The sequence below is a fragment of the Nipponia nippon genome, unplaced genomic scaffold (assembly GCF_047370975.1).
Source record: "Nipponia nippon isolate SJK-2023a ecotype South Korea unplaced genomic scaffold, ASM4737097v1 scaffold_31, whole genome shotgun sequence".
Lineage (NCBI taxonomy): Eukaryota > Metazoa > Chordata > Aves > Pelecaniformes > Threskiornithidae > Nipponia > Nipponia nippon.
Window position 1 is genome coordinate 2,896,087 of NW_028262349.1, and position 20,419 is coordinate 2,916,505.

General features: G+C 49.9%; 1 protein-coding gene and 1 long non-coding RNA gene across 2 annotated transcripts in view; one reads left to right on the forward strand and one right to left on the reverse strand.

The window, feature by feature from the left end:
* The window catches only part of LOC148054335 (uncharacterized), a 33,661-nt gene extending 14,176 nt beyond the window's left edge, over nucleotides 1-19,485 (reverse strand). Inside the window, exon 1 of the long non-coding RNA XR_015707355.1 lies at nucleotides 19,390-19,485. This is a non-coding gene — a long non-coding RNA (uncharacterized LOC148054335). The remainder of the gene's footprint in view (nucleotides 1-19,389) is intronic.
* Nucleotides 4,671-5,684, forward strand: LOC104018795 (E3 ubiquitin-protein ligase RNF13-like). Its single transcript, XM_009471976.1, has one exon. It carries the CDS (start codon nucleotides 4,671-4,673, stop codon nucleotides 5,682-5,684), a length of 1,014 nt encoding a protein of 337 aa, XP_009470251.1.
* Nucleotides 19,486-20,419: the final 934 nt, after the last annotated feature.

A 20,419-nucleotide genomic window follows, 5' to 3' on the forward strand; every position in this document is an offset into this window, starting at 1 on the left:
CCAGTTTGGGCAGCTGATCACACACAGGTCTGCTTCACGCTAGAAGATCTGTAAGGGCCACAACCGCAGAACAGGAGCAGCGGCTAGCTCTTGCCAAGCCCCTGGTTCCTCCTCTTACTCTGTTTCTTAAGCTCTCCCTCCCCAAAGCCTGCACAGACAGGTTTATTCCAAAGGGGCCAATTACCACAGTAACCAGCTAGTTTTTACCACAAAGCCTAGGTTGATGAAACAAGCACCATTCTCGACATTCTTTTTGTTGCATGCAGAGAGCTAAAAAGAACATAAAGCCTGCTAAATGGAGATGATGTTTTTACTTTATGTCCAAGGTTGGCAGGGCATTTTGCCAAAAACAGAAAAGGCAAGATATTATTTCCAGCACCAATATCTAATAAAGAAGATGTCTCCCTCCATTGCAAGGCAAACAGCTGGAAATGGAATCCATTTCCAGACATGGGCACTAAGTTGCAATGGCCCAGATTTGCTCAACTGCCTTTTTTAATTGTGGGCATTAGCAGATTATGGGTACTTTTGTAGCAGGTCCATAAATCACTGCTTTATAATCTTCTGTATGCATTAGGGCCCAGATTATCATGCTTGTACTTGGTAATAACAGAGGAGAGATTGCCTGGACCCCTGGGAAATCCAGGAGAGGCACCTGGTAGAGCACAGGAGCACGCAGTGCTGAGACATGTGTGGGGGACAGTGCATACAGCAGGGCTGGCAGAGCTCCCACAAACCTGCTCTCCATCCCTCTCCCACAGTGGCAGTGAGGCACAAAACCTCTCTGCACTCACGACTCCATTTCTCATCTACCCAGCTTCCATTTTAGGTGGCGAGTCCGACTGTTTCAGCTATCTATTCTGTAAAGACATGGGTCATCCTTTCCTTTCATCTAGGATGAAAGGAGGTTGTTACATGCACCAGTTTCTAAATCAGCTCCTAGCAAAAAAAAAAAAAAATCATTAACAAAAGGGTGCAGGTCTGCCTTCCAGCAGGCTTGCTGCGGAGCTGAGGACTTGCTCAGTCAGCAGGAGGGAGGTAAGCATGTCCCACATATCTTTCTTTTAAGAGCAACTGGGAGCACTGGAAGCATAAAGGTTTTCACTGGAAGGTCACTAGATGGCCCCAGATCTTCCTTCACAGCAAATCACTAATATTTCAGCTCCAGGAGCCTGGTCCTCACTAATCCTATAGCACGACCCCAAAGGAGCAGCATGCCCTGATAAGAAGGGCACCAAGCTAGAACCAGGGATACCTGCCAAGAGGTCTTGAGCAAAACATTTAACCCCCCGTTGTCTTTTTCTGCTCCTGGCCTTTGGCTGTTGAGGGCAGGGAGAAGCTGTTGTATGCCTGTGCAATGCCACTGCCTGGAGACCCGAGACGCCAGCCTAATACAGATAAAGGACAAGAAGTCTGATTGTGTACAAACTCACATCATCCCACTGCCAGGCTGCTCTTTTCATGCTGCAAAAAACCTCAGAGGGGAAAAAGCCATCTAGACTTATTCCCCCAGTTAAATCAATGCTGGAGCCCGTAATGCATGTTTTGTTGGAGTTGTAATGATGTCCACATAAGTCAGTCTCCTCCGCATCTCTGTTACACAGCTTAAGCTGTTTGGCCAGGACCAGGGTTAGATTTTGCTAGCAGTTATGTGGGTCTAAATCAGCATTAAATTCCTTTGGATTGAGCAAAGACTTCTGTGGAACACAAGCAAAAGGAGAAGCTGGTTTTATATCCCAGCTCCTGCACTAAGTGATAGCCCCAAAGCAGCAGCATAAAGGAACACAGGGACCTGGGGAGTGGTGGGGTAAGTGATCGCTTAATAGAGGTAAATGGTCTTTTCCTTTCTTCTAGCTTGGATCTTTGTTCAAGTAGTAAAAGGGGACCTGTTCCCTGTAATTGCTCTGCTCTTGCACACAACTGCTGTCTCCCATGTGTGGCTTGTTGACATTTAAATAAATTGCAATTATTCCGACAAAGTAGATTGCAGGGACTCCAGAGAAAATGGGTCAAGAATACGTCCAGAAGCATCTGCAATGTATTTAACACATGAATATAACAGGGACAGGGCAGAATGAGGAGGAGAGTATGGTGCTGGCTATAACGAATGCAGCATGGGGCTGGAGACAGCCCGGCACAGCCCTGCACCACGGGGGGATGCTTTGCTTAACCTCAGCCAGTGGGATCCAAAGCCTCCAGGGCACTGCTGATGGAGGAGGCAGACAGCAGTGATGCAAACGGAAAGCACGGAGAGAACCAGAGCGTACAGGGCACCACTTTGGCTCTTTGAGTGAAGACCATCTTGGCTGAAGTCCTTCTTCAGCCCTCCTCTTCCTTCTGCAAAAGCATTCAGGGATTTCAAAGGAGGCTAAGGGCTAGGGTTTCCTATCTCACACTGCCTGTGGGTGGGATATGGGTATCCTGCTCCCCTGCCCATCCAGACTTCAGCTTTTCCTCTTTCCTCACTCCCCAGAGCCTCCTCTGTACTCCATTCCCCTCTTCTTTACCCTCCAGCCTCTCTTGAAGAGGATTTGTCCTTTTGCCCACATCTCTCTGGGTTATTGCTAAGAGTTACTGAGATCCAGGCTGGAGACTGCAGACACCTGATTTCTCCTTTTATCCAAAGTTTTTGGTGAGCAAACCAGGATGGCTGCTCACTCCTGCCTTGCCGATTCGAGGATACAAGAGGTGGTGCTGGAGCAGCCAGGAGATAACAGCACACAGAATACAAAGGGTGTTGTTCCTTGGTCCCACGTCCATCACAGCTCACACAGACACACGGCTCCTTGTCCAGCCCCAAAGGCAGACCTACCCCTTGTACAAGCAGCAGGTCACTGACAGTACACAAAGCTTTGGATCTGGAGGCAGAAATGAAGCACCAAGTGGAAGTAAAGAGGCAAAGATTTTAAAGAACACTAGGATGATGGATGCCATCACAAGCAGCATAAGACCAAGCCAAAAATGCACCCTCAAAAAGGTCTCCCAGTGTACCTCCATTTTCTTCTTCATCTCTCATTCTGCTAGAAAGCATTTGGCTTCTCCCCGCTCCCCAAACCTTTTCCTTGTTTTGTTTTTAAATGCATCAAAATGTCTCCCTGCAAGTGTAAAACTCTTTAGATGAGGGGAAAATAAAATCGATTTGAAATCACAGCTGCTGGGAGTCTCTGGCACACACACACTGTCTGCTGACATTTTCTGCAGCTCTTTTCCCAGTGAAATCTGTCTCAAGCAGAGCCCAAGGGGGCTAGTAACAAATCAGTTGCCTAGTACACGAGTGATTTTTTTTAACTACAGGTCCAACACAACTGCACTGGAAACCATGGGGCTACTCTCAAGTGGATCATTAAACAAAAAGGGCTGTTCGTTAAAAGGTACAGGTTTTTAGGGATTTGTGGTTCCAAACTGACCTGGGTTCACTGCATATTCAGACCTAGTTTGTTCCGACAACAGGAGAGCTACTGCATGCCCATCAGGGTGGTGTTCCTCCAGGCACCAAGCAGTCACCATATCAGTTGGGAATTGCCTGAAAGATGGGAGCTTCTGCTGTCAAACACTCTGGGAGGGAGGGACAACACTTGTGCCTTATGCTTTCCATTTCTTTTTCAGCTTTTTCACCATAACCAGAATTTTTAAATGGGTTTTTATAGCTAGAAGCTAAAGTCTTTTTTTCCAGCCATTTGATTTCCAGCAGCTCAGGTTTTAATGTAAATAAAGTGAAAAGCCCCAATACAAAAGTTGACGGTAGCTCTCCCAAGCTCATCCACCACCCACTCTCACTGTGGTGGGACCAGAGTCCAACAAGCTCAGCCCCAGCAAGACCCCACACGTCTATCAGCCCCCTCAGCAAATCTGCCTGCTCACTCGGGGGCCTCGAAGGTGGATCTGCCCTCTCAGGAGCGTGGGTAACAGCAGACTGAGGCCACACAGGCAAACAGAGACTTTCAACTTCTCCTAGCTGCCATTGACTGAGAGTTACTGATTGACATATTTCAAATGTCAGAAACCCTTTCTATCCTAAGCAATTTATTTGGCTTGGTATTGGTTCAAAGATCATGATTTTAAGGAAAAAGTGAGTGTTCACCAGACCAATCCAAGCTGCCACACCCCCCAGCAGTGGGCAGAGGCTAATGGCTCATTCCCACTCTGCCATGTTTCCCAGGAATTGCTTTGGCCACCAGCATGAAGCATTCCAGTCTGCAATGGGCACGTAGCTGATGGGGAGGCTCATTTATCCTGCCTGCACATCATCAGCAAAATGAAATCGGCATCCTATCGGTACCCAGAGGGAGATGAAACCAGAAGTTTGTGCATGGAGCAGACCAAAAAGGAAGGGGAGAAGAAGTTTAAGCAGGTTGGCAGTGTTACATGACCCAGCCTTGGGAAACAGTCGCTGGGTGATGTCACAGATCTGCAGAGATGATGTAAGGGTGTTGCTTAGCAGCTAGAGACAACAAAAGAGAAATGAGTTCTATCCTGGGAACCTCTGAACCTACAGAAAGCCTGCAGAAACCTCTGGGGCAGAAACAGGTTTTGATCTCCATCCTGCTGTGGCTTCAAGTCATGGCATGGTGATAAAACCTGGGTGGGATAGCGCCTCTGTGACTGTCTTACACTTTTCCTTTGGGACCAGCCTGGAAATCTGTATTCAGAGCTACCCAACTGCATTCAGCATGAATCTTCGGCTCCGACTTCTTCACTTTGTGGTTGCTGCTGCCTTCTACAACACTGCTCTTGCAGAAGTCTTTGGTTACATGGCTTACAATGACAGCTCCAAGTGTGTGGCTTATAAAGCCCTGCCTGCGTGCTTTGGGCCACGACTCCCGGCAGAAGGACTGACAGGGTATTTGATGAGGGTGATACCACCAAATGCTTGCCGTGCAATAGAGAACCCTCCAGCACCAAGAAAGGCCTCCGAGACGTATATTGCACTCATACAGGGGTATGACTGCTCTTTTGTCAAGAAGGTCCTTCATGCCCAGCAGGCTGGATACCAAACCGCTGTTGTGTACAATGTGGATTCAGAGCAACTGGTTACCATGATGGCTGATGACAAAGAAATCCAGCAGCTGATTGAGATACCATCACTCTTTACTGGACAATCAGTCTCCCTCCACTTACAAAGGACTTTGCAATGTGAGAAAGGGATCTACGTCAGACTTCTACCACCCAAAAGCTATTTGAGTCCTTGCCAAGACAATGCTAAAATGCTACAGGATACTTTCATCAAGCAAGATTTCAGGGACATATTCTACATCATTATTGCCACTATCTCAGTCATGGCTGGCTTAAGCTGGTACAAGAGGGCTTGCAAGATAAAGCTGCACACATACAAGCAGGGAGACAAATACGAGACCTGCGTGATCTGCATGGCAGAGTACAAGGAAGGGGACTGCATGAAGATCCTGTCCTGTTCCCACGCTTACCACAGTGCCTGCATTGACACGTGGTTCCAAACCCAGCCCAGGAAGAAGACATGTCCCTTCTGCAAGCAGGTGGTGAACACCTATGGGCAAGGTGACCTCCTGCCAGAGCAGGCTGGTGAAGATCTGAATGAGGAGGAACAGGACCACGAAGAAAATGCATTCAGAGAAGGGCATGAAGATGAATATGTTGAAGAGGAGAAAGATGATGCAAGCAGAGTGGAAGGGGAAGGGTTTGACGCACTGGAAAACAGCACCATTTGAGCTGCGACAGGGATAAGTTATCATTAAACCAAGGGAAGTCTCCCCTGTGCTTTCCTTCAGCTCTTGCTCTAGGCTAGCTTTTATTGGTATGCAATTAACACTGCAGTTTTGGCTCCCCTCCCCAGTCCCCACAATGAAAGAAAGGCATGAAATCTCAGCTGGAAATATCAAAAACTCCTTGAGCCAAAGCAACAGGGGAGAAGCAAAAAGGAGGAGGGAAACAGGGATTTAAGAACATTTGGTATGGGAGCTGGTTTACATGTGCTAGGATGCCTCCTCAGTTCCCTCCCAACACACATGTGCATGGACACACAGGCACACACAAACACATCGAATCTTGCTTTTCGGTGTTACCTAAGGGAAGCACCCAGAAATCCCAGGTGAGAACTCTCCCATGTGTTGCAGCCAGCAGGAACCATTTTCTAGCCTGACAAATAGAGAGGGGAAAAAATACGGGGTACTAAAGCATAAAGATGAAGCACACCCCCCATCAGCAGTGAAAACAGAGCCCCCAAGCCCCCAGCACCTCCTCATCACCCAGTGCACCGACACACACCGTCCCCACGCACTGGGTGGCTCAGTACAGTCCACTGCACAGGACAGCATGGCCTTTAACTACACTGGCAGAAAAACTGTGCTGCAAATATTGAGGGCACTTTAAACACTGTCTCCTCAGACAGGAGGTGATGCCAGCGGGAGGCAGAGGTCTTTACAGCAGGATTCACTTTGTGGAGCTGGGTAGATGGAAAAAAAGAATGAAATGCTTCTGAGCATGGCGTAATTGGCTGCTTTTGCCTACTGGCTGGCAATCTTGCACGCTCACAGAGGCTGACGTGACAGGTACATGTAACTTTCTGCTACCTAGGTTGTTCCAGGTCATTATCCAAATGTGCTTAAGTACCTTAAGGGGAGCTGGATTTATGTACTAACATGATGCAAACAGATCTTCACCTCTTCTCTAGCTACATCAGGTATAGTCATATTATTTGGGCAGCCTCTGAATACATTTCCAACCCTGCTTACAGCGAGAGCACGAGTGGAAATCAGCGCTGGCTCCCCAGGCTGGTACGGGTGGCTTTAACACCCACTGTGGATGGGGCAGGCAGCCAAGTCCCAAACTGCATATGTGGATACAGAGCTAGAAACACTCACAAAACCACTATTAGCATTTAATCTCATATAAAAGAAAGGCATAAAACCTCTTTAGTAAATGCCAAAAATTAAGGAAGTGAACAGCTCTAACATACTGCGACTAAGACATCAAACCTGCACAGCTGCACAAAGGCTAAACTCCCAAATCAAAGGCTCTCCGTTAAACATAGAACATCCTATTTCTTATGGGCAGTGTCCAAGTGGGCTGTCATCAGATGACTCTATTAGGACCACGCAACAAGATGACACAACTATTGCCAGCAAATAAGACTAGTGCCTTGGAGTATTTTCCTTTTGAGTGGTTACGTTAAGACTCAAAAGGCCAGGAGTTTAGAAAACGTTCTCTGAAAACATCATGCTGCAGAGCTGAGAAGCATGATCTCTGCAGCACAGCAAGCCTTGGTGACTTTTGAAAATAACAGCACCTAGATTACTCGGGTATCCTTAAGATACCCATATCTTAGAAAGGGCTAGGAAAAGATACATGAATATATGTGATGGCCATCAACAAGGTGGACCTGAATCAGTCACTCCTGGCCCAGGAAAGCCCAGACAGCTTCAGGTGGGAGGAAGAGAGGAAATTGCAGTTTCAGAATTTTTTTTGGCAGTGGAGAAGTTTCAAACCAATTTCTCCTGGAATGAAACATGACAGCGTTTCCAAGGACTTGATGGAAACAAGTCTTTCTGCAAGTCCTCAGAACGAGCCGTTTCATTTCATTTGTGGAACAAATGGGGAAAAATGATTTTTAAGTCAGTTCACAAGAAAACTACCTTCCTCTGCAGGGTGTGCAGCCTCCTGGGAGCCATAAATCACTTCCTTTGCAGAACAAGGCCCCTCAGGGTGCCCGAGAAGGCAAAGGCAGATGTCTCCATCCGAGGAACGGGACAGGTCCTTCGGATGGTGATTAGTGGCAGGAAGTTAATTTAGGTGCCTTTAATTGCCTGCTGGAGGTAACTCTGTCAGCAACTTGGAAGGAGACAGGACTGGCTTAGCTAAGCTGCACAAATGTCTTCTCCTTCATCCACTACTGATCATCTGGAGCTGACCTGAAAGCTCCCCTGGGTCCATAGCCCCCACTGAGATAGGCAACCCCAGGTCCTCAAAGGGAAGGAATAAAAGGAAAGGTGCCGGTAGCACTCCCGGCTGCTGTCTCAGCACACTCTCACTGCCCTCATTCTCCCTCAACCAAGGTCTGAAAAAGCACAGACGCTGCAAACATGCAGGGAGCAGGTTGAAGAGCCAGTATTTTCAGCGTGCTGGTGGCACGATGGGTCACAACCAGGCTGCCGTCTCCCACAGCAAGTGTCTTGCATCCTGCAGATGAAGAAGTGATTGAACAAGACCCCTGAGCCAGACCTTGAAATGGTTCCGGGTAATCACACAAAAAGCCACGGTGTCATCCAGCTGCAGAGTGCTGGGCTCAAGAGGAGAGTCCCAGGGGGAATTGTCCAGGCTGTATTTTCCATGAGGTGAGATGAGCTGATCATAGTGCCCTTAATATCTATGAATTTCTTTCCATCTTCAAAAGCAGCACACGGTCTAGATGGGCTGAATTTTTACTGAAATGGGTCAGTAGAAAAATAGATCCTTCTTACAACGCAACACTGCATTGCCTTAATTTAAAAAGGAGAGCAAAAAAGGAACAAAATCTGGGTAGGAGAAGGCCTTCACTTCATTTAATGTTATCAAAGCTTATCGGACTGAAAAATCTGAAACGTGTGCCACAGTAAACCTGACCTCCAGCCCTACAGCTGTCAGATCCACTGCCCTCCGCCAGCATTAATGGCACTCCGAACATAGCGAGGTTAGCCGATTGCCAGGGTGGGACATTGAGCCCTTGTAGCCTGAATGAGGATGATTAACTTCTCTGGAGGTAGCACTGTCCCAGCGTTTAAAATAAACTACAACAGGCAACACACGAGAGGGAAAAGGAGAGCGAGGGGTCTGGGTCCTGCTGGGGCAGAGCTGTTGGCTGTGCGGACAGTGATGGAGCTGTATCTCCTACGGCAGCTGGGGGACGCGGCTGTCCCAGTTCAACAGTGCTGCGGTTTGCTTGTGAACCGGGAGAGAAGCGCAGGTAGATGAGGTCTGGAAAAGGCCATGTGGGGAGGTGGTGTGGGCAAATCTTACAGGAGGATTCATGCCTTCTGCAGAGATGCTGTAATGGCAGTGAATGTAATTGTCACCAAACCGCACAGAGGAGGCAAGAGATGAGAAGACAGCAACTACTGGGAAAGGAGCCCCGATCTCTCTATGTCCCAGAGCTCAAGCAGAAAGGAAACCGTATGTGCAGAGTTTCAAACTCACGCCAGAAAAAGGATAACTAGAAATATTTCAGACAAACATTGTGCAGAAAATATTAACTGGGAATGAGGGGGAAGGCAAACGCGGTCTCATGGGTCCAGCCAGGAACAGCTTGGAGGAACAGCCAAAGCCCTAATGAGGGAAGAGCCAAGGATGATCCAACATGTACATTTTTGATCAGAGCACCAGCGCTGGCTGGAAGCACCAGTACAACCCACGTGGAACCTCCACTGGTAACTCTGCCTTGGGGGAGCCCCCAAACATTGTGCTTAAATGAGCTGCCAGGAGCCCTTCTCCTTTTAGCAAGCTCCTGCCCCATAAACCGAGCTCCACTGCACATACTCTATTAAGCAATAACCAGGTTCCGGCACAGCCTCGAAGAATGACTTACAGATCTCATTTATCAGGGGGTTCTTTGCAGTTTCTTGCACATTTTATTGCAGGCTTTTTCTGCACAAACATGGTTCAGTATATTGCTGGGAGAGTCACCAGACTGTGACCCAGAGAGAAGCAGCTGATGACCCAGCACTGGGAACTATTGACTTCACCACTAGAACGTCAATGTTATAGATCACTGGGAGCAATTAGGGTGGCTGATTACCCCATGTGCAGCCTACGGGCAGCCGTCCAGTGGAGACATTTCCCCATGCAGAGAGCCAGCACTAAGACTTGACAACAACATTTAAAGAACTACTTTGAGGGTTTAAGTGAGATTTGAGTGATCTATAGATCCCGCACAGGCCAAAGGTAGGAATTTCAACCTTGAAGACTCAAGTTTAATACCTACTGTAATTAAAAAGAGAGCACCAACTTCCCTGCGGCACAACCCGATTGACATCAATAGCATTACAGCATCAGGGAGCCTTACCTTTGATCTCCAAAATCCATCTGGGATGGAGATGAAGGACAAAATGTGCCTGCCCACAGGGCCAGGAGTCTCTGCTACCCAAAGGCTGCAACATGCATTGAAGCCTTCCTTCCTTGGGCCATACCGCCTACCTCCCATGCCATCGTATCGCAGGAGTTTTTTCTTGTGACATAAGCATTACTCAGGCCATGCCTCCTTTTCACCAAAAAGACCTTCCTTACAGACCCCCGTGCCCACTGGCACTTCGAGCCTGGGGTGCAGGCCGCCCGTCCCCCTCGCAGCAGGGATGGGGGCCGGCTCTGCCAGCTCTGCCCCATCTCACTCTCAGGGCTCGTGCAGGAGCAGCAGGCTTCAGGTGCTTTAGGCACAAGCAGCTTCACTACCCAACTCCCTGTTCTTCCCAAGACATCTTGAGCACATGGGGACATACAGTGGGCCCTTTATAGCTCCTAGGACCTAACTGTTCTTCCTTCATCCAGCCTATTTCTCAGCCTCCTTTTCCAGGTCAGGTTTTCCTACCCCAGGTTCTGATGCCCAGTTTTCCCTCCCACCAACCCATCTCCTTATCCCTTTCTGCCTCTTGTCCACACCCCATGACGCTCTCCTTTCTCTCCTGCTCATGGAAAGCTTCGTGTGTGCCTTAACAAATCGGGTTACCCCGAGGTGTCTTCGCACACGGGAAGCCTGGTACAGCTAAGCCAGGAATCCAGCTCTCTGGGGTAATCTGCAGAGTACGGCTGGTTATTAGTTACTACAGCAGAACAATCAACACAGTTTCTGTAATGCAGTAAGATGGATTGAAGCTACTTAAGAATACAAGGAAATGGGATCAGTGCTTTGAAAAAAAGTAGCTTGACTCACCAAATCCGCTTCTACTATAGCAGCTCTGAGCTCACGCACAGCCTTTGATTGCGCACACAAATGCTGCGGCACAGATGCTTACAGCTGGCAATGCTGGGCCTGAACAGTCAGTGGTCAAGCCCCCACCAGGAACTCCAACACCTTACTCTGATGGAAATACATGACGGTCCCATGCCGAGGTAGCAAGATACAGCTCCGCTGTGTTGCTCCTATTCCTTTCTTGTTATCAGAAGAGATCACACCTTTGCTCCGTGTCTGCTTTTGCACTAGAACAATTCTGCTCTTTAGTACTTTTCCCTTTCAAACATAGTTGGAGAATAAAGACCCAGCTCTTCCCATTGCATCTGCACCAAGACCTGAGCAGACTGCAAAGTCTCAGAGCTTCAAGCTACCTGCTCTCTTGCTTAATCACAAAGATTGATTCCACTCCTCCCTTAAAGAGATGAGGCGTGATCAGGTACGAGACTCCTTCCCTGACCCAAAAAACATTCTTTCTCCACAAATCTCTCCTCTCTTGAAATCAGAGATGCTACTCCAGAAATTTAAGGAATGCTATATCAACAGGGTAAAAAGTCTCCCCAGTGTCAGATCCCACTAGCCACAGTAGCACTGGGAAGGGGAGAACAGATGTATCGCTCGCCTAGCACCATAGGTGTTGGGAAGCATCCACCATAAAGGCATCTCCTGCCTGAAGAGCCAAGACCAGTACGTGACAGTGATCCTAAAGAAAAAATATTAAGATGTTGTCTTCTGCTGACTCAGACAAGTGTCTTTTTCTCTCCCAGGAATCAGTGGGTGTGAATGGCTCTGTAGAGAAGGCTGAGACTCTGGAGGAAGGAACAGAGAAACAGCCGGGGAGAATGAAGCAGGCCTTGCAAAGGCTCTGCAGAGGAGAAGCAGCAACGTTACCTCTTGGAAGGCTGTTCTGTGCTTTCACTGCCCATGCCCTGCCTGCAGGAGAGCTGCCCTGCCCTCCCATGCCCAGAGAGGGCAGCTAGCCCCACTGCCAGCACTGAGTTTGCCCAATACAAGGAAGGAAGAAAAGGACCAGGAACTTAGGAAAATGTGTCTGATGCAGCTTATTTCTGTGCGAATGAAACCCAAAAGTCTCCTGAGAGAGAAAGCAGGGGGATGTGGATAAGAAATCACCACTTTATAGGAAGGGAACAGAGGTGCTTGGAGAATGGGGGCACATCTGAGACTCCTATTTACCCATTCCACAAAGCATCTCCTTATTACTCCTGCTTATTGACTAAGAGTAAGCTACTGTAGTAGTCTAAGGATTGAGATCTGAGCCAATTTTTTCCTCCTGACCTTTATGCCCCTCTGCCACAAGGCTGGGGGAAAGAAGGGAAAAACTGACCTGGCCCCAACTGCCCTAATTAACTGGAGCTCTGATTGACTTGATAAGTAGCTCCGGCCTCATTCATCAGCACAACATTTCCCCAGATAAGCAGAGGAGGGGTGCATCAGTCCAGACTACCCCGGGCAGCACAGAGCTGGTCTAACAGGAACAGCATCTTTTCTACACCTCTTCACGCAATGAAACCTCATCATCTTTCCAATTCTCCCCTCTGACACTTTAAGACCTTCTAAGGAAAATCATCCACCCTCTGCAGATGGACAGCAAAAATTATCCCTAAGGGCTCAACCTTGTTAAACTTGACATTTGGGGCTCTGGGAAGCCCTGGCTCCATCAGAACAAGTGACAGCACCCATGATTACAGGGGCCAGATGCTCTCAGCCCATCAACGTTACAGGACAGGGTGTGCAGCTCCTGTGCATCACTGTAAGGAGACGCACCACAGGCCAGCACGGAGCTAAATTGCAGGTCAGTAGGTAGAAATCAAACAGGGAGACTGGAAGCAGGCTAACACAAGGCTTAAGATGGAGATTTTGATTCAGAGGAGAAAGGGGGAAGAAAGTGCACGCAGAGCAGCATCTGTCTCTGGTGCCAAGAGCCCTGCAGTCCAAAGGGAGAGACTCCAAGCATTTTACCCATCAAATTTGAAAACCCTTTCCACTGTTAGCTTGGTTTTGCTCTCCTTCAAGCATGCGATGGAGAGAGAAAATGAATGCAAGAAAAGAGATACTGTTGATTTAATTGGCCATGTTCATTCCTGGAGCAAGAAAAATAACCTTAGCAATAGCACTGGCTGAATGACATACATTTAATTAGTGTATGAGATGCATTTGCTTTGGTCAATGAAATATATATAAAAACCTTCATCTTAACCTGACCTTTCCAGGAAAGCTCTGGTCTAAATAGCACTGCCCAATGCTGCTGTGACAGCTAGGCAGTCCCTTGCCACTCCAGCAAGCCCAGAGCAGCACCCCTGCTCCACCAAAGCCTCGCTGCTCACCTCTGCTTTGGCTTTCCCTGTGCAGAAGCCAGCCCTGAGCTACATCTTGCTTTGCCCTGTTTTCCTGATCCGTTTACCTCCTAGCATCTTTACACTGCTTGAACTAACTGCCTTCCCCCATGGTGACGGTGCAACCAGTGTCATCCAGCAGCCCTGCCAGGGGCTGAGCATCCTCAGGTCCCAATCAAATCAGTACGTTTCCCCTGGCAAATTCACTGCCTGGTGATGAGCAGGATGCCAGGACGCAGGACCTAGAGACTGACGGAAGCAGATCTGCCCTTCTCACTGCCCCAGTATTTCTGTAGCTGTGGAAGGTAACAAAACCAAGCTGTTCATTCAGCCTTGACACCTCCAGTCAGAGGTTTAGAGCCACACTGTTTTACTGAACCTCCCCAAAGTCCTTCCCGGTGTGGCCCGAAGGATTATTTAGGGCAATGTCCTGCGAGCACTTGGGGTTGAGCCAGTAGTGGAAAGGCTGAACCAGACAGACTTGGTGGGGTCCGGTGTCTGCACCCACAGTCAAGATTCCCACTACAGGAGTAAGAGAAACAATGAAATCTCCATGAAACAAATTACATCTAATTAGAGCAGGTGCCTGGTGCTCAAGGAGGATCAGCATGCAAATATTTATTCAAGTCTTTAAAAAGGCCTTTGCAAGACACAAAGCAAACAGTGTTTCTGTGCCACGGATGGTCGTTCCAACCAGGCAGGACCACAGCACTGCAAAGCCATCCATCAGTGCCCGAGCTCACCCCCCGACACAAGCCATACATTTTCCATGCCTCTTTGGGGCAGGATTTGTGAGGCTTTGATGACAGTGTGTGCCTTTGCCACACGAGGTCAAGCCAACCATTTCCTCCTTCCCAAGGCCTCAGATTTACCCCAGGCATAACTCCGACTTCACCAGACAGATTTTGGCACTGTGGCCTCTCTTTTCTTATTTTTAAATTCCTTGCTGCAGCATGAGGAGACACCTGGCAGAACCACTCCGGCTGGAAATCCATCCTCGGATTGTTTTATCTCTATTAGCCCTCGCAAGCAGATGACAGGGGAGCATGAACACAGACAGCGTGGGATGAGACATTCACCCAGCTGCTAGTTCAGAGGCATGTCATCATTTATAACACTCCCAGCTATTCCAACTCTCCCTACTTGTTCTCAGTTAAAAGAAAGGAAGAAAAGCAAGCCATTTCTAGTTCCGTATATTTAGCATTCAGGGAGACACTGTTTATTCTGGTGCCTTTGCTTTCAGGGTAGCACAGCTTCCCCAGCTCCATGGGACATTTCTCTTCCAGAGCAGTGCTGCCAAGCTGTGCTGTAACCCCTCAGCATCCCGCTAGTGTGGCAGTGCGGGAGCAGCCAGGCAGAGACGGGGAGAAGGGGACCGCTTTAGGTACCAGCTTGGTCCTGCCTGCACCTTGCGCGTCCCACCTGGCAGCCGTTTAGCCCTGCCGCACTCAATGTGTGGGGCCCTGTCATTGACAAGTGAGCCACCGCTTCCCTGCACTGGGAAAGAGTTCAAAAACAATATCGACTCAATCTGCTAAAAAGGCTTTTATCTCCATTGGGCTGGTGTTCCTGCAGGGCAGCCCGCAGGCACCTCACCGAAATGGGCTGCCATGGGCTTGAGAAAAACACCCATGTCCGAGCCTCGGCCAGCCCAGGGACACTGCAGCACCCGGGAGCCTTGGCACAAGCAGAGGAGAACCTGCTCTGCTGAACGCCTCCACCAATGCCACAGCCTGCAGGTGACATCCAGCCTAAGTCCCCCCCAAAAAACAACCCCACCATTCCCAGGCACGAGCCAGACCCACCCTGCGCTCACTCCCAGCATCTGTGGTGGGGAGCGAGTGCCCGGCCCAAAGCGGGTCAGTGAAGAAGTGAAAGCGGTGCCTGCACATCTCCCGGCCAGCTCTGGGCCCCTGCAGTGCTCCTGGTGGATCCGTACAGCCTGGGAAACACGGCCAGGACTCCTGGCTTTTCTGCAGTTCCCCGCCAGCAGACTAGGATGCTCAATGGAGCATCTTACATTAGGCATTGCCACCCAAAACACCTCTCGCTCTAACAAAGGGCAGCGACAGCAGCAGGGGGGAGTTAAGACGAGTCCCTTTGAGTTGCAAGTCTCTTTGCAAATAACTTGGGCACATTTCCAGCCCATCACTAAGATGATGCAGAACCGACTTATCCCCAGAGACTGCAAATGGTCTGATCCAAATTCCAGTGAAGTCCACAGCAAGGCTCATTACCTCCGTCTGGCATTAGCTCTGGCTCTTTGCTCACGATAGCTCCAGGCAAGAACTCCCTCGCCAAGGAGCTCCGATGCGATTAACTGGGGAAACATCTCTCCCATCTCAAAGCTGGGGAAAACCCCCAGACTCTTCCCCACCTAATGTGGGGACATCAGCACCGACCGAGCCGTTCAGGCTGGGTCCAATAGAGGGCAACAATATCACACGAACCGCTTCATTAAACTAACCACAAACAGCCAAGGTGAGAATCCCTGCCCACACTCCTCCAGGGCTGGATTTATCCCTTCCCTCCTTCCCCATTTCACTGGGAGGTGAGCGGATGCACAGGCAGCCCCAGGCTTCAGGGATGGTGGCATGGTCAGGACGGATGGCTCCAGAGCGTTTGAGCTTTGGGTGCCTCAGCCAGCCATGCCGATTTTCCCCTTGATGTGGGACCCTACAAAGCTACCAAACCCCCATCCTCTCCTGGGTCCCACCAGGCCACAGTCCTCACCCAGAGCTCTGCCTCCTCCTCTCCACCTACAGCTTATTACAGCAATAACAAAAGGCACTCCATGTAGAACCACAGCCTTTTTACATAAAGACACCTTATACACTAGCAAACATTTGTTTAATTAACACTCTTGCTTGCCAGAGGTCTGCCCACAATCCCCGTCGCTGCGCAGGGAGAGAGACTTTTCCTGCTGCAACCTGGTTCTGACCCCTCCTAGCAGGGGAGTCCTTAGGAGCAAAGCCAGGGCTGCACCATCCCCTTCACCCTGGGGAATCACCCTGCGCTGTACTTGCTGCAGCCTCCCCAGCGCCGCTCCGTATCCAGGCACGTCAGCCTAACGAGTCTGTGCAATCGTATTGTTCAAGGGGAGCTTATCCCAGGCGCGCAAGCAAGGAGTGCCCATGGGACGCTGGCAGCAGGCATCAATGCAGAACAGGCTGGCTAGCATGGCTGCACGCTAGTGAGGTCTGGATTGCAGCAGGCCTGGTAAAACAGGGACTTTTTGGGGGAAAGCAGTACAAAAAGCAGAGCTCCGAGTTGTTTCTCATCAGCTGAGCCACAGGAATCACCAGTGCACTTGTATGGTCAAATGCATTCGTGTAACAACTGTTGTGGGAGGTTAAGCTAATATTTTACTCTGCATCCAGAGCAGGCAGGGAGCTCGCAGGCAGCCAGGCACTGTAACTCCCCATCCTAGGCTAATGTGACTGCGTGCATCCATGATTTAAGCTCTTATTACAAGAGGGTGGAAGTAGAGCTGTAGACAGCTTCTAGGAGGTGGGATTTCACCCTCGCTCCCACCTGGGAATCCAGGGAAGATTCCCACTGTCAGCAAAGTCAAGGTTTTACCCTTTCCCATCCCTAGGGTTAGCTCATCCCTCCTCGCGTTTGGTTACAGCGTGGGTGGCAACCACGTCTGTCCACGTCTGTCAGTGTGTTACACACCGCATGTCTCCTGTCATCGAAAACAAACTGTGCCCAAGGAATTTGGTGGAAGTAGCGGAGATGAAGAAGCTGGGATTTCACTTGGGTTGGCAGCGGAGCCTCCGTCCCAGCATCCCCCATGGGTTTCATTCAAGCAGGCTCAGACAGGCAGCCCGCATCAGAGTGGGGATGAGAGCCCAGATCCCAGGCTCCTGCTGTATCCCAGGCCATCCTCCCTCCCTGCAGCACACAGGCCTCCTCCAGCCCATCAGCTCCCTGCCGAAACCTGCTCACCAGCTTTGAATCTCCCTGTGAGGGGCCACCAGAAGGCTCCATCGCCAGCACCAAGCAAGCCCCATTCAATCCACGAGCCAGCACAAAGGCAGAACTCAGCTCCTTGAGACAGAGAAGGCTGGACCCAAGTCACAGTGTTGAGGGACCTCCAAATTTGGGAGACTGGGAGGAAAGGCTCCATTCAACCCTGAAACCAGCAGCTGAGACAAGCTGGGAGCTGCAGTTTGACCAAAGGAATTCCTCCCACCAGCAGCTGCCAAGCCCTGTTCAAAGCCCTCAAGCCGAAGGCTTGGCCAAGAGCCTGGAGGACGAGCTCATCTCTCACTGGATATGTATTTGTTTTCATCTGGAGGATTTACATGATGAGATCAAAGCAGCGGCACTGAGGTTAGACAGGATTTACCAAGGGCAGAGCTCCGGGGCATTTGGTTGTATAGTTTTGCCCCATCACCTTTTCGCCCGGGAGGGTTCCAAGCCGTTTGAAGGATGAGCTGGGCTGATTTCCTCTAGCCCACTGCGACCTGTGTGCACCCAGTGCTCAATGCTACTCGCCTCCTGCCACTAAATATGCCTCCAGACAGCAGCCTCTGGCAGAAGATGCCAAAACAAGCTCCCAGTGCTCGTTTTTTGCTGGTTACGTGCTAAGGCCATTCATGTCTCTGCGCAGGGGATGGACAGACTGAAGCCAGGAACAACTGCAAACCCACCTTATCGGACACAACCAGGGAACCTGGGCACTTGCATGTACTCGAGTCCTCCTTTGAGGCTGGAGACATTACCAGCTTTGCTTTTAGAGAAGCGAGGATGTTGGTGCACCTTCAGCAGTGCTGGCACAGACCTGTCCTACAGCAAGGCAGCAAACGGCTGCTTCGGAGCCTTTCTCCCAACCCTCGTATCTCACGTGGCCACCCATTCCCCTACACAGTAAAAGCAAAATGCTCCCACACAGTGATGCAGTGTGCGGGGCACTGGCACATGCTGCTGGGCCAGCCCAAATGACAGAACCCCCTCTGCAGCAACACTGCAGGGAGGTAAGAGCTGACCCTCCACTTAAATACGTAATATGGGAGGCAACGTTGCAGGGAAGCACGTGGACTCCAAAGCCACGTTTCTCCAAAGCTGATTCCTACATGGTGGCAGCACTCGAAGCCATGATTCAACCCGCAGCCCTTGGTGCTCCATCACCAACGGAGGGTGACACCCTCCCACAACGGCTGTGGTTACACTGGGTCGACCGGAGCAACCTCCTCGGCACTGAAATTATTAGGGCTGAAATTTGGGGGAGGCGGTTTAAAGAACAGATGGTCGTGCTTTAGTATCGCAACACACTGCCAGTTAATTAATGCTAGCCGTAATTAAACTTTACACAAATTAGCTGTCAGCTATGCTAAAGGGAATCATTTCTCTCAAATGCCACCTTGAATTGCTGAGTTGTGAGACTTTTCTACAACGTAATTAAAAGCAGGAGGCTGGCATGGAAGGGGGCGGGTGGCAGGGGAGGGAATAGCCAGGAGATGAAAGCTGCAGGCTGGGAAGCAGCTGGAGATCCCCACCCTGCATGAGCAGCTCCGCTCCTTTGGTCTGGGGGGACCCCAGGGGCTCCGCTTGGCTTCTATCCCCTCCAGCATACAAAGGAGGGTCCTCCCCATGAGCCAAAGTTTTCATCAAAGCTGAATTTTTGGCTCTTGGAAGGAAAAATGTTTGATTTCAAGAGGCCCAAGACAACCTCTGGTAGTAACTTAGCAGGACAAGGAGAAAGTTGGGTCAGGAGCCGTTGTGATGAAGCCCTTCTTCTATTCAGAAAAGCAGAAAACAAGATGTAGGGAGAGGGCTGGTTTTGACAAGTCTTCTGCGTAGAAGAAAGAAGTCTGTCAAAACAGCCATGTTGACATTTTCTAACAAGTTGCATTTTATTCCAAGCAATGCTTTGGAAATTTTAGCTCATTCCTTGCTTTGCATCTTTGCCAGTGCTCATTGAGCTACAAGATGACTAATGCAAGAGCACCACAACCAAGCAGGCAAGCATTTACTTGGGCTGGGGGGAACTGGGAATATTAAGGCTAATTTATCCCAAATTAGCACAAGTTTTGGCTGGAAGTCAAATTGGGGAAACAGACAACAAATATCTTAGCATCAGATATATTGATGGTGACTGGTAGAGGTTTTCAAACATGTCCCTGTTTTCAAACATGGTACCTGAGCATGGTGACAGCCATCTCTAGAAGACCATCTCTAGAAGAAGCTCCAGGGTCTGGACAGGTAGGAGATGAGGCTGGAAAAAAGGCAACAGAGTTCACAGAAGAGGCAAGGCCAGATGTAGCCCATCCTGGGCTTAAATAGCACTGCTGGGTGAGTGGGTGGGGGTCCAAGGTGAAGATGCTTAAGGCAATTAAAGCCAATTAGTGCACTCAGGCTCCATGAAGTCAAACCACAGCCTTAAGGAAGAGCCCAGTAACCCCAGACTTCATGACTTCAGTCCTCGGGGTTATTTCCCCCCTTTCCAGTCCTATGAGCCACCTGCAGCCCTGTCCAGGTGCTGTGGATGGTGCATCGCCACCCCAGCCCGACGTGGGACCGGGGCGCTGGGCCCCAAAGTCAGCTCAGGGGCTGTGCATTTCCCTGGGGGATCCGTCTCAGGCAGCCCGAGGCGTTACTGATGCTCATGTCTCATGCAGTCATGGGTAATTGATATGCCCAGATGTTTTCCACTCTGTGATACAGAGGAAAGCAAAAATCTCCATGGTTCCTGCCAGACTGACATGTGGAAAATTCCTTCCTGATCCCAAATCTGCTAATCAGATCAAGCACTTCAGGGAGACTTGGCGGGCAAGCATGTCTCAGGAAGGAGTCCCTACACCCCCGTTACCGTGCTTGCTGCCCATCCAGCGTCCCACCTCCCACCCCGTCGCGATTCGGAGCACCTGGGAGCACAGCTGGCCAGATGTGCGCCTGAGAAACCATTTCTCCTTGACTCCCGCAGACAACTGGATGAGGCTCAGGATAAGTTATATTCATGGCCTTGCCACAGAGCTCCAAGTGTTACGAACATCTTGCGGGCAGAGTGGGATGGCCTTCTCTCCGAGGGCAGGAGTGGGAGGGATTTATGCATTAAGGTCACGAAGGGCCACCATGACTCTCTCCCCTGCTCCTCCCAAATGCATGCGCTACAGCTATTTTTCTCCTCCAGCAGCTGAATTAAAGCCCCTGGTTTGCAGCAATACCAAAT

What these genes read in the sequence shown, in the direction of transcription:
- LOC104018795 (XM_009471976.1), top strand. Translation starts at nt 4,671, where the DNA reads ATGAATCTTCGGCTCCGACTTCTTCACTTTGTGGTTGCTGCTGCCTTC.